This window comes from Notamacropus eugenii, chromosome 4 (genome assembly GCF_028372415.1).
Source record: "Notamacropus eugenii isolate mMacEug1 chromosome 4, mMacEug1.pri_v2, whole genome shotgun sequence".
Taxonomy (NCBI): domain Eukaryota; kingdom Metazoa; phylum Chordata; class Mammalia; order Diprotodontia; family Macropodidae; genus Notamacropus; species Notamacropus eugenii.
Window position 1 is genome coordinate 61231648 of NC_092875.1, and position 14375 is coordinate 61246022.

A 14375-nucleotide genomic window follows, 5' to 3' on the forward strand; every position below is an offset into this window, starting at 1 on the left:
CACTTGACTATCTCACTGCTATCTCAGATTCAACAGCTCTAAGATGGAACTTGACATCACCCTCTGAAAAACCAGCCCCTCTCCCTGACTTTCCCCTCTCCGTCAATGGCTGTATACTTTCCCCTCTCACTCAGACTCAACAACTGTGCTGCACAGAGTCATAGATTTAGAGACAGAAAGGATCTTTGGGGGTCATCCAGCCCAGGTCCCCTACTTTACAGATTAGGAAACTGAGACCCAGAGAGGATACACAACTTACTCAAGGCCATACAGGTAAAGTGTCAGAGGTAGGATTTAAACCCTGCTCACCTGATTCCAAATCCAGTATTCTGCCCCCATTCCTGTGATTCTCTTCCTTTTCATTTCTTCCTCCTGACTTCCCTGGCCTCCTCCAAGTCTCACTTAAACATCCTCCTTGAACTTAGTTCAGTCTCTCTGAGACTGCTCAATTTATTCTGTATACATCTCATTTCTATAGAGTCACTTGTGTACTGTCTCCTTTATTAGGCTTTGAGCTACTTGACAGCAGGGACTCTGACTTTTCTTTGTATCTCAGCAATTAGCATAGTTCCCTGAGACAACTGTGAGAATTGTGTGAATCAAACTGACTACATCTTGTAAAATTGAACCCATTTTGAGACTTCAGTTTCATTTTCCTATATATACCACCTGCTTGCTAATCATGGGAATTGAGTGACATCTTCTTTCACATCTGAGAAAGTCCACCTGCTCACTATACACCCTCCCAACTCAGAAAGTCCTTAATCTTTCCTCCAATTAGAAATAGGATGATCTAATCTTATATGCTGTTAATTGTTTTCTTTTAATGCATAAAAATTTGTCTCCCTTGTACTTGGGGTCCAGTGCCAAGCTGAAGAGGCCTGGTCCCAATTTATTATGCAGTTGGCATACATTGTTTTATAAATCAATAATCTTAAAAACTCAAACTTTTGTTTCCCTTGGTTATTTCAGATTTCACTCATAACGGTGAAGCCAAGCCAGGTTGAGGAGGTCACTCTCCATCTTGATTTCAAATTCTTCTGAGTTAAGGTAAGCCCTCTCATTGTTGGGGCAGGTATTTCCCTGGAAATTCCTTTGAATGAATAGGTAAGCCTCTGCTTAAGTTGGAGAAGAGTGCACTACCTATCACAAATAACCATATTGGCAAATGGGATGACTAGTAGTCACAAATAACTATAGATAGTGAGTGACTGACAGTCTGACAGTGGGAGCTATTGAATTAGGTGAAATTTGGTTTTTCAATTGCAAGACTGATAACTGATCATCTATTTTGGTCTCAACTTGGCCTTTTTGATTATTAAAGAAATTAAGATTGGTCTACAACATATAAAAATCCAAATGGGTCCCAAATTTGGCTTGAAGAAGAGAGTTTCAATTACTGCAAGTTTTAGAAATTTGTGCACACACTTTTTCTGTCTTATTGTTTTGTATGTGTTTTTATGTCTGTAAAATGTTTAGAAACATCTTTGTTTTGTGTTGTATTTAGTCTTTTTTGTAGATTTTGCTACTTCGGAAAATTTCTAAAATGCCACCAGCCACTTAGAATTTCTAAATTTCTAAAATGCCACCAAACAGAAAGACTGTTGAAAAGCTGCAACTAAAGCATTCAGAGTGCTGGGGAAAATTAATGAAGTTTCACAGTTTCATACTTGAAGCAGATCTCCCAGCTTTCTGTAATTTGATGCTTAATTCTGTGTCCTAGTAAACAGAACTAACCCCCCACTTCAGTGGGAGATAGGTTAAGAAGAAGGAAAAAAAAATCCAAGACACTTTCTCTCTGTCATTTCAGAACTGGCCGGTTTGGGTTTACAGAAATAAAGTCAGGTAATCAAAGAAAAGAAAACTTTTTCCTAGTTTGTAGAAATTTGTGGTGTTACAAATGAAGCTGAAACTGAATTTGTAACTGACGTCATATCTTTACTGTAAATTTCCAAATTATGGTAACTGCTAAGAACATCTTAGTAGATTTTACAGGTTTATAAATTAAGCTTAAGCAGCTCTCTCCCTTTTATGAAAGGAAGAATTCAAGTTGGGAAAGAGATCATTCACTCAGATTAGAATGATTGGACTGGAAGTTGACAGAGCTGTTGTTTTTGTGCTAGGAAGGAAATCAGTTTTACTGATTAAAAAAAGTTCAGATGCTTAAGAATGGCCTCTTGTTAACCCTTTCTTGACCATAAAAGGAGAAAAGTTTATTTAAATCGGCGAGCAACTTTAAAATGAATAAAATTTAATTAAGGAATGAAAAAGGTGAATTAAACTGAAAAAAGGTTGTTACTGTTGCCTAGGTTCAGACCCTGTTCTAGATAAGGGGGATAGATATTCACAATGATGGGAGAGGGAGAGATGACCAGGAACTTGGAATGTCTGTTGGGAAACCTTAAATAGAATTTTCAAAGCTTTATATAACAGAATTGCTTAGGTATATTAGAAACAAAGTCACCAAAGAATATTAGAAAGAATTCATGCATTTGTAAGCTCTTAGAAATCCCCAAAGGTAACAGAACTGCAATTAATTGGAGTTATTTAAAAATTTTGTGTTAAATTATCAAGGAGAAACTAAAAAGAATGAAGATAAGTTCTTTAGGTAGTCTGGGATATGACTAGAAAATCTGCCCCTGAAAGTGCAATCTTTTGAAACTTCCTGAGCTCCAAAGAAAGGGGATGGATATGTTAGGCCACTAGTTGGAGCCTCTCCCTACCTTTTGATGGAAGCTGAAACTTAAAAGTCTCAGATAAAGGTGAGAAGATGGCGCTAGATTTTTGAAAGAAAATAAATAAAAGTTTATAGAAAGGTGAAGTACTACCTCAGACCTTTGAAAATGAGCTAATTGTTAACTCTAGGCTCTAAATTTTAAAGCACAAGTGCTCTGGAAAATGGAGGTTTTGACTTAATGGTTGTAAATCCAGATTTAATTTGGTTGAGATTTGTACTGTACCTAAATTATGATGTGGTGAGATATATTCTTTTATTAATTGTGGCATCAAATAAAAAATTTTTCTAGAAAATATAGAGTTTAGGGAAACCTGAATTACACTTCCGTCTTAGAAATTTTTTAGCTGTGTGATCTTAAGGAAGTTGCTTTATCTTTGTTTACCTCTGTTTCTTAATTTGTAAAGGGGATAGGATTAGCACCCACCTCCCAGAGTGGTTTGAGGACCGCCGCAAATGATATCATGATTGTGAAGTGCTTGACGTAGTGTTAACATATGGTAAGTACTATATTAATATTGACATATAATTTTTTTAATTGAATGTAATTGCTCCATACAGGATAACCCTATACCAGATTTTAGATGTGATTAGTATAAGATGTTAATGGTGATAAAATGAATGATTTTCTTTATAAAATAATTTGGAAATGCATTCAGCTGAATTGACATCTGACTGGTAATAAGTTTTGTTTCATGCTTTAAACACACGTTATTGTTGTGTATGCTATGTTTTTCTAAAAAAAATTTTTCTTTTAATGTATCAGAAATGCTGTTAGACAGATAACTCTTCTTTTAATCTGGATGCTGTTAGATTATAAACTGAGCTTTTAAAAGAATATAATAAAAATAGATATTTTAAAACTATTAATTATTTAATGGGGTATATTTTGTTTTTAGATAGATAATCATAATGATTTACTGCTTAGGGAAAAAAGTTGCGCAGATTCTTTAAGATATCCTTCTCTGTGAGGTCTCTTGAGTCTTTGTATATGAGGCTAGATCATAACATCTTCTCAGCCCTGCTGATCAGATATTGAAAAATTCTAAAGTACTGAAGTTTAAGAACCTAGAACTGAGAAAATAGGTTTCCCTCTCTCACTCCTTGTCAAATGGAAGAATTTACAAGTTTACTATATGAGAGTGAATTGTCATCTGAAATTATTTGGCTATCACTTATAAAAATTATGAAAATGTATAGAGTGATTTAAAGATGTTAATTCAATACATTAATATGAGTCACTTTTCATGCATTCTCTGTGTAACCTGAAGAACTCCAGAATGTGGCTATTTTAAATTTATAAGTGAAGTATAAATGAAATGTAACGGTTGGGACAACATGAGAAAATTAGTAATATTTGAGCCCTAAACTGTGATTAGTGGAATTTTGCTATTTGAGGTAAAGTCTGTCAGGATTGTAATTTAATATTGTTCTGAGTTTAATTTCAGATACGGTTGTTTGAAATGTCTGTTGAACCAATGGTCTACCATTTAAGTTCAAAATGGCATGTCCTGCAGTATGAGAACTGCTCTCAGTGCATATCTGTCCCTGGAAAAAGTTGAGGGAATGACTTTAGCATGTCCTAAGGCAAAATCCTCTTGACTCAGTTTCCCCATTGTGCTATTTTTTCTATGAATAGGAAATTTCCCACCTGATTAATCCTGTGCCTGACTTTTTATAACCTGTGAATAATGTGGAGCTTTGTCATATGATTGGCTGTCAAACATGACTCATGCATAGAATCAGAGTTAAGGGAGTTTTTTCCTCTGTTATGATATATGTCAGGTCTGTCTATATCCTTGATAGAACAGTCTTGACATTGTTATAACTGTCTTGCCTTTTTCCTTTTGTAGCAAAGTTCGATAAACAGTTTTGAATTGTTGAAATACTAAATATATAACTAACTGATACATTAATACTGGAATATCTCTGTTACTATAATAGGATATAAGTATGAAAAATCTTACAGTTTTAAGCTGTATTTGTGGCAAAATTATAATATATGGATGATATTCCCCTAAGGAAGGAACTAGATAAAATAATAAGAAAGAGATGTAATGTGGTTTCTATACATGATGGGTTTCCAAATGTTTCTAATAGGAAATCCTCTAAGGGAGCAGCTAGGTGGTGCAGTGGATAGAGCACTAGTGCAGGAGTCAAGAGGACTTGAGTTCAAATCTCACCTCAGACACTTGGCACTCACTAGCTGTGTGACCTTGGACAAGTCACTTAACTCCAATTGCCTCATCCTGGGTCATCTCCAGTCATCCTGATGAATATCTGGTCACTGGATTCAGATGGATCTGGAGGAGAAGTGAGGCTGGTGACCTGCACAGCCCTCCCTCACTCCAAACAAAGTCAAATGCAAGACATGTCATCATTTCTCTGATGGCATGGTCTTCTTTGGCAACAAAGGACGAACACACACAATAGGAAATTCAGGCTTTGCATATGTTAAGTTCTCAAAATTAGATGAAGGATTTTACATATAAAATTGCATTAACGATTGTGAAGAAAGTGAAATTATTTTACCTTTTTAAAGTACCTGTCTGATAATTTTTAAAAGACAGAAGAGCACATTTTACAAGCCAGAATTTCATAATTTTTTTTTCTAGATTTATATATCAGGCACAGGGTTTAGGTAAAGAAAGAATCAGCAAGTAGTATATAAAAACTTAAATTCCCTGAAGTCTCAGATTTGGAAAACCAAATTGTACAAAATTGTGATGTCTTGTTATTGGCAAATTTTAGCAGAATTACCAAGGAATTTTCTCAAATGACTTGGAACTGGAGAATTAGAATCCCTGTCAGAGAAGTCCTGAGAATGAAACCTATTCCAAAATATTCAAGAGAAGATATTTCCAGGGATCAGACAACTCCACAACACATCTGGGACTCAAGACAAAATGTGGTGATTAAATGGACACTGGCAGTGAGTTATTAGAATACAAGGAGATTTGATGCTATTTAATATTGATGATCATCATTGTATTGCTTTGACTTTTTGGTTCATGGTATTTATGTTTCATGAATTTTCTTGGTTACCTCGTTGACATGTAAATCTTTCCTCTCAAAATTAGTCCACTGTGAGCCTTTTAAGTAGTTTCACCTGTAGCTTCACTTAATAAGGGATATCATAATTATTGTTCTTAGACTATATGTTAGCTGTTGTACTAATCTATGTGACAGGATGCTTCCCAGTGGTCTTTTCTAGGTACAGAATGTTAATAGTGAGTATGAGCACATTTAAAAACTTATAAATTTGACATTGGGCTGGCCCCTCCCCCATGAATCAAAGAGGAGGAATTGAGAGAACTGTGTGAATCAAACTGACACCATTTTGAGACTTAAGTTTCATTTTTCTATATATTCTACCTGCTTGCTAATCATTGAGTGACATCTTTTTTCACATCTGGGAAAGTCCACCTGCTCATTATCCACTCTCTCAACTCCCAGAACTTGCTCATCCCCCTCCCAACTCAGAAAGTCCCTAATCTTTCCTCCAATTAGAAATCAGATTACAGATTACCTAATCTGGTATCCTGGTTTATTTCCTGTTAAGCATTATCTTTTAATGCATAAAAATCTCTCCCCTTGTATTTGGGGTCCAGTGCCAAGCTAAGGAGGCCTACTCCCAATTTGTTATGTAATTGGCATGCATTGCTTAATAAATCAATATACTCAGAAACTCAAACCTTTGTTTCTCTTGGTTATTTCAGATTTTTACCTGTCATACCAACACATACTAGGTGCTTGATGAACATTTATCGACTGACTACAAAGTGTTTTACATATCATACAACCTGTGTATTTTATCCATTTTTCAGATGAGGAAACTGAGGCTTTGGATGAGTAAGTGACTTTGACTATGCTATGTAGCTCCAGGTGTCTGAGACACGACTTGAACTCAGGCTATCTATCCTGACTCAAAATCCAGCACTCTCTTCACCACTCCTTCTAACTGCCTCTGAATAGGACTTTGTTTCTGCCACTATTAACTTTAGTTCATACAAAGGGATCATATAATACCACAGCTAAGCTGGGAGAACTTCTGAGATGAGAGAATGGTCAACAGTGCCCACTGCTGGTGAGACAACCTGGTGCCCTGGGACTGTTCAGTTCACTACCTCTGTTCATCTAAAACACCCTTTTGGGGCAGGCTCCCCATTTGCTCATCAGTACATTCTGAGGGCTGGAATAGATGTCCTATGTTTTAAGGTCCTTACTTGTCCTGACAGCCTTCTCATTGATAGCTTGTTTCTTCCCCTTATTTGCTTCCTACTCTCATACTGAATACCTATATGACACAGTGGATACAGGAGTCAGGAACACCTGAGATCAAATCCAGCCTCAGATACTTACTTGCCATGTGACCCAGGGCAAGTCACTTAATACCTGCCTCAGTTTCCACAATTGTAAAATAGGGGTAATAACATCATCTACCTCCCAGGGTAGTTATGAAGATCAAATGAGATAATATTTGTAAAGTACTTAGCAGATAGTAAGTGTTTAATAAATGCTTCCTTCCTTCCTTGCTTCCTTCCTTCCTGCCTGCCTTCTTTCTTGTTCTTCTTTCTGCCTCCTTTGACCTTTTATTCCCAGGGAGATATCAGTGAATCACCTCTGGAGATCACACCAATGGATTACTCAGCAGTACTGGATGCTTTCACTCTCCCATTGTGGTCATCAATATTTATTGAGCATGCATGAAGTCCATGGTATTTTACAACAGCAGGCCTGTGGGAAGGGGATGCAGTGATCAATTCAAGAAAGACTCCTGGAGTTACGTAGTGTGAGTACCCTGCTGTCCCTCCTCTCTTATCCCAATATTCCATGAATGCTACAGTAGAGAGACCTCCTCCCTTATCCCAATATTCCATGAATGCTACAGTAGAGAGAGCCTTGGGTTGGAAATTGGGAGACCTGGGTTCTAGTTCCCATCCCTACCAATAACCCAGTCTACTCCCTCTGAATCTCAGACCTTCAGGTGACTGTCAAATATGTTCCATAACGACCTCAAAGAAAAGCTGAAGAAAGGGCTTTGTAAATGACAGTACTGGAGTAAAGGAAGTATTCTCTCTCCTTGTTCTATTACTTTAACTTGTGATGGTGTGACATAGAGAATAGGTCTTTAGAACAGCCTCAAAGGGTTCAAAGAAATCAGATTTAGAATTGTGGCACTGGTTTAAAATGCAAATAATAATAAATCATAGCTAGCATTTATAGCACTTTAGGGCAGCTAGATGGCACAGTGGAAGACCTGAGTTCAAATCTAGCCTCAGACACTTAATAGCTGTGTGTCCCTGGACAAGTCACTTAACTTTCCCTCAGTTTCCTTATCTGTCAAATGAGCTGGAGATGGAAATGGCAAACCACTCCAGTGTCTTTGCCAAGAAAACCTCAAATGGGGTCACGCAGAGTCAGACAGGATTGAACAACAACAAGGGTTACAAAGCACTTCGTAAATGTCATATTATTTTTATCTTCACAACTCTGGGAAATTGGTGCTATTTCCATTTCATAGATGAAGAAACCAAGACACAGGTTAGGTGACTTGGTCAGTCACATAGCTAGTGTCTGAAGCTAGATTTGAACCCAGGCTTTTCTGACTTCAGGTCCAGCTACTTTACAGTTCTCAGCCTCCCTCCATAAGTCATTTTTTTATAGAGGTTTACATGCCTGACTGTATGAAGGGAAAAAAAGCATTTATCTAGGCACTATGTTCAGCACTGGAATACAGATACAAAAGTGAAGACAGTCCCTGAACTCAAGGAACTTGCATTCTGATGGGAGGAGAGAACACAATTTCCAACCGCTTTAAGGTCCATGGTTTAATTCATTTAGAATTTAGAGGACCCTTAGAATGGAGAATGTCAGCGTGGGGAGGGACCCTCTAGGGCTTTTTTCTTGTTTTGCTCGTCCTCCTCAACTGAAGGTGATGTAGAAAATTTCAATAATGTAGATTAAACTTTAAAGTGTGGTCCTGGAGAGTCGGTTGTTAACATTTACAAGCATACCACTACTTAGGGGACAATGTCTGGGCTGGGAGGGACCTTGAAACACGGAACCTTTGGGATTAGAGTACAATCACTTGAACTGAAAATTGGAAATTTGCTGTAGATTTACGTAGCAAGGGGGTGAGGGAAGAGCTGGCGAAATGAAGGCTAATTTTCTAACCAACGGTGACTCAGATCGGATCTCGTCTCAGGGATTAGAAAACAGGAAGGGATGGCGGAAGCTTTGTAGTTCAACACCCTCGTTTTATGCAAGAGGAGACTGAGATCCGTGGTCACCGCTGGTAAAAGCTACAGCCTCCCTCCCACGTGGACCGCATCCCAGAAGAGAAAGGGACGAGCCAGATGCAGACGAGTCGGCATCGCTAGGTCCTCCCGCCCTGCAGAGGGCGCTGCGCGCTCACGAACTCATTCCGGCTCCAATCAGAGCAGGGGGCGGGGCCAGCTTTCGGCTAATCACCGCGCCGCGCGGGCAGGGAGGCGGGGCTAGTGTCCGGGAGGTAAAGATGGCGGCGCCCGTGGAAGTAGCGGTATGTACGGACTCGGCGGGCCAACTGTGGAACTGCGCCGTGTGGGAGCTGCACTCGGGCACCAGCCTCCACACGTACCGCGGCGGGCAGACCGGGCCCCGCAGCCTCGCGCTGCTCAACGGCGAGCACCTGCTGGCGGGACAGCTCGGCAAGAACTACATCTGCGCCTGGGAGCTCCAGCGGAAGGTTCGCGCAGGCGCGCAGGGCGGGAGAGAGCGAGTGCGGCGGCGGGGAGGGGAGGGAAAGGGAGGGAAGAGGCCCGCTTTGGGCTGGGAAAGTTCGGTCTGAGCGGCCGGGCGCGCGCGTTCGGCTTGGGAAGGGGAGGCGGAGGGGTGGGAGAGGAGGGGCGAGAGCTTGACCCCTGGCTCCCCTAAGGGTAGGGGGAAAGAGCGCGTGGCCGTGGTTAAGGGGAGGGGGAGGGGGAGGAGGGGGCGTGGCTGAGCCCACCCGAGGCTCCCATTGGTTGCGTCCCTCCTCTTTCCTCGTGCGTGCTTCTCCCCCCCCGTGCGTGCTCCTCCTCCCCCATGTGTTTCCCCATCCCTGTTCTCCTCTTCCTTCTCCATTCTTTACCCTAACCATTCCCTCCTTTCCCATGCTCTAGAAGGAGCTCTGGACCGAGAGTCTGGAGGGCGTGGGTGCCAGCCCCGGCCCTGCCCCCCTCTGCCAGCAGGGTGACCTAGGGCAAATCATTCCTCCCCCCTCCCCGGGCCAGAGGTTCTAAAACTCCCTTCGGAGGGTGTTGCAGGAGATGACCTTTGAGGAGTCTTCTGGTCAACCTGTAAGCATTTATTAAGCACCTACTGTGCTCCTGGCACTGGGAGATACAAAAGGCGCTAGCAGTGGGGTGGACATCAGGAGAGACTTCCTGGAGCCTGACCCCACCCTTTTACTAAAGGCTGGCCTATACACTGCTTCTAACTCTTTCTCCATCCTGAGGCCGAACAGCCCATCGTGCTTCCTGCTCCTCTCTCAGCCAAGCAGTCTCCATTCTGCTTAGCGTCTCTTCTCTCTACCCCCATGTACCATTTTACTTTATATTCACTTTAATTAAGGAGAATGGAGACCAAAATAAAACCCCAGAGCAAACTGTCCCAGTATTTGCTGGGATATAGTATCTTACAGATTGTAATAAAACCTCCATTTGGTTTCTCTACTCCTGTTTTTTCCCAGTCTTCCTTCAGAATAATGTGTCTTTTGTACAGGTCTAGGAACAAAATACATATCCCTTAGGCTGTCTTTCTCCAGTGTGACTGCAACCTACTCTTCCAGCCGTATTTCATAGTAATAAGCCTTCATGCTTTTCTTGCACATAGGGCATTTATAAAAGCCTACCTTTGCATCTAGAATGTATCCCTCCCTTCTCTTATCTTCTCTTTTTAAACCACTTCTCTCCCTCCTCAAATTTCTCCTAAAGCACTTAAAAAATTTACTTCCTTTCTCCCTATCACACACCACTTTGTTTTGTCCCCTTGTTCATGTTGTAGTTCTGCTTTCTCTTCCCAATAGACTATAAACTCTGAGATTGTCATACTTGTAATAAAGTAAAAATATTAAGCAGAAGTGTGCCAGAAAGTTATTAATTAACATCATTCTAAACTCAAGCTTTGTTCTTTTGGGGAGAAAAATACCTAAACTGGCAGAATCACCTCTTGTCTTTGGATGTGTCTCTCCCGTAAGGCAGCATTTATAGGAGTCTTGAACAAGGATCAGGTCAGTTTGGTGTTAACCTTTTCTACTCCATTTATTAGAACAATAGTCACTTAATCGTCTCTTAAAACTACTCATCTCCTTCTTTGCTGCACCCCTCTAGGGTTCAAAGGTTCCTCCTCCCTGTCTTCAATACCCTTATCCCAAAAGGCAAAGGAGGCTTTACTGTTTTGTACTCTTTGGTCTCTTTGTGACTGTATAGACCATTGCATTCCAGTTCCTTCTGCCTCCAGGTAAGAGGCACCGTGGTAATTGTCTACCTCTACCATTACCTCTCTCAGTCTGTCCAAGTTCACTCATATTCGTTATTTCCATGGCACTGTCTATCCATCTCATCCTCTGCTGTCCCCTTTTCCTTTTGCCTTCAGTCTTTCCCAATATCAAGGTCTTTTCCTTTCCAAGGGGTTCTGCTTTCTCATTATGTGACCAAAGTATTTCAGCTTCGGTATTAGTCCTTCCAGTTGAGTAGCCTGAATTAATTTCCTGAAATATTGACTGATTTGATCTCTTTGCTGTCCACAGGACTCCAGCACCACAATTTGAAAGCATCAAATCTGTGGCACTCAGCTTTCCTTATAGTTCAGTACTCACAGACATACATTGCTACTGGAAAAACCATAGTTTTTATTATATGGACCTTTGTTGTCAAAGTGATATCTCCACTTTTTAGTACGTTGTCCAAATTTGCCATAGTTTTCCTTCCAAGGATCAAGCATCTTTTAATTTCATGACTGCAGTAAAGTCTGCAGTGATCTTTGAGCCCCAGAATATAAAATCTGACTCTGCTTCCATTTATTCTCCCTCTGTTTGCCAGAAAGTGATGGGTTTTTTGATGTTGAGCTTTAAGCCAGCTTTTATGCTCTCCTCTTTCAGCCTTATCAAGAAACTCCTTAATTCTTCATTTTCCGCCATCAGGGTGGTATCATCTGCATATCTGAGATTGTTGATATTTCTCCCAACACCCGTAATTCTGACTTTTGATTCATCCAGCCTGGAATTTTGTACATGCATGATGTACTCTGCATATAAGTTAAATCAATAAGGTTACAGTATAAGCCTTGTTATGCTCCTTTTCCAGTCTTAAACCAGTCAGTTGTTCTGTGTTTGGTTCTCTGGAGTTCTGCATTCAGTTGGGTATATCTTTCCCTTTTTCCTTTACTTTTTACTTTCCTTCTTCCCTCAGTTTTTTATAAAGCCTCAGGGGCAGCTAGGTGGTGCAGTGGATAGAGCACCAGTGCAGGAGTCAGGAGGACCTGAGTTCAAATCTCACCTCAGACACTTGACACTCACTAGCTGTGTGACCTTGGGCAAGTCACTTAACCCCAACTGCCTCCTCCTGGGTCATCTCCAGTCATCCTGATGAATATCTGGTCATTGGATTCAGATGGCTCTGGAGGAGAAGTGAGGCTGGTGACCTGCACAGCCCTCCCTCACTCAAAACAAAGTCAAATGCAAGTCATGTCATCATTTCTCTGATGGCATGGTCCTCTTTGGCAACGATGGACAAACGCTGATAAAGCCTCATCAGACAGCCATTTTGCTTTCCTGCTCTTTTTCTTTAGAATGTTTTTTGTTGCTGCCTCCTCTATAGTATTGCAAACTTCTGTTCATAGTTCTTCAGACACTCTACCAGTTCTGATCCTTTAAATCTATTCATCACTTCTACTTCATCTTCATAAGAAATGCTACTCAGGTTGTAGTTATGTGGTTTGATGGTTTTCCCTATGTTCTTTAATTTAAGTCTAAATTTTGCAATAAGAAACTCATGATCTGAGTCACAGTCAGCTGCCAGGTCTTGTATTAACTGTCTGTATAGAACTTCTCCATGTCTGGCTTCAAAGAATATAGTCAGTCTGATTTTGATATTGGCCATCTGGTGAAATCCATGTATAGGGTCTTTTGGGTTGTTGGAAATAAGTGTTTGCTATGATCAGTGAGTTATCTTGACAAAACTCTTCATTAGTTTCTGCCCTGCTTCATTTGTACTCCAAGACCAAACTTGCCTATTATTCCAGTGATTGTTTTATTTCCTTCTTCAGCATTCCATTCTCCTATGATGAATGTGACATCTTTTGAGGGTATTTTCTCTAGAAGACGTAGGACTTCATAGAACTAATCAACTTTGGTCTCTTTGGCATCAGTGGTTGAAGCATAGACTTGTATTACTGGAATGTTGAATTTTTTGCCTTGGATTGTAACAGATATCGTTGTCATTTTAGAGATTATACCCCAGTACTGCTTTTCTCACCCTTTTATTGACTGTGAGGGCTACTCTATTTCTTGTAAGGGGCTTTTTGCCCACAGTAGTATATAGAGTGATCACCTGAATTAAATTCACCCATTCCCTTCCATTTAAGTTCACGGACACCTAAGATGTTGATGTTTAAACTCTCCATCTTCTGTCTGACCACATCCAGCTTACCCTGAAGGCTCATGGATCTTACGTTCCAGATTCCTGTGTGGTATTCATCTTTACAGCATTGGCCTTACGTTTCATCACCAGATGCGTTCGAAGCTACGCTTCTTAGCAGCTTTGGCACAACTGCTTCATTCTTTCTGGAGCTACTTATAGTTGTCCTCCACGCTTCTCCAGTAACATGTTGGACACCTTTGGACCTGAGGGGCTCCTCTTCCAGTGTCATCTCTTTTATCATTTTAGTACTGTCCATGGGGTTTTCCTGGCAGATACTGGATTGGTTGGTCATTTCCTTTCAAAAGGATCACCTTTTGTTAGACCTCTCCACTATAACCTGGCTGTTTCAGGTAACGCTGCACAGCATAGCTCATAGTTTCATTGGGCTACTCAAGCCCCTCTATCACACCAAGGCAGTGATGGGGGCCACGGGAGGGGGAGGTGAGGGGAATGACAGTATTCCAGGTACTTTGTTTAAATGGATTATAACCTTCATCCTTTCTAGGGTTGGGCCAGGCCAGGATCTTAATTGGACAAAAAGTGTTTCCTAGTCACAGTTTCTGGGTCTTAGCTTTTGTTCTTATGTTAATAAATAGTATGGAAAGGACTTTGGATGAGAAAAATATCTGTTTCTTAATATTTTAAGTTGAACTTAAAAGGTTTTTAATATGCTTCTTCATTTGTATTCCCAGCACCTTGTCCAAAGGAGGTGTTGAATAAATGTTTGAATTCCTTCCCCATCATCTAAGGCTCTTAAAGATCTTTGCATAATAACTCCGATTTATTGGGTGCCTGCAGTTTTCATGAAAATAACCATGTGAGGTATCATAGCCGTACTTTGGAGAAATTGTGTATTCCACTGCAGTAAAGTGAATATCCCAATGAAGCGAGTCCCATGGATTTTTTGCTTTCCCACTGCATGGAAAAGTTCTATTTACACTATCCTGTAGTCTCTTTAAGTGTTAGATACATAGTCA

General features: G+C 40.5%; 1 protein-coding gene across 1 annotated transcript in view; it reads left to right on the top strand.

Moving 5' to 3' along the window:
• The first annotated feature begins 9203 nt into the window (after nt 1–9203).
• WDR18 (WD repeat domain 18) overlaps nt 9204–14375 on the top strand; it is a 30278-nt gene continuing 25106 nt past the window's right edge. Inside the window, exon 1 of the mRNA XM_072601341.1 lies at nt 9204–9464. Within this exon, the coding sequence (XP_072457442.1) occupies nt 9255–9464 (210 nt within the window). The 5' untranslated portion in view covers nt 9204–9254. The remainder of the gene's footprint in view (nt 9465–14375) is intronic.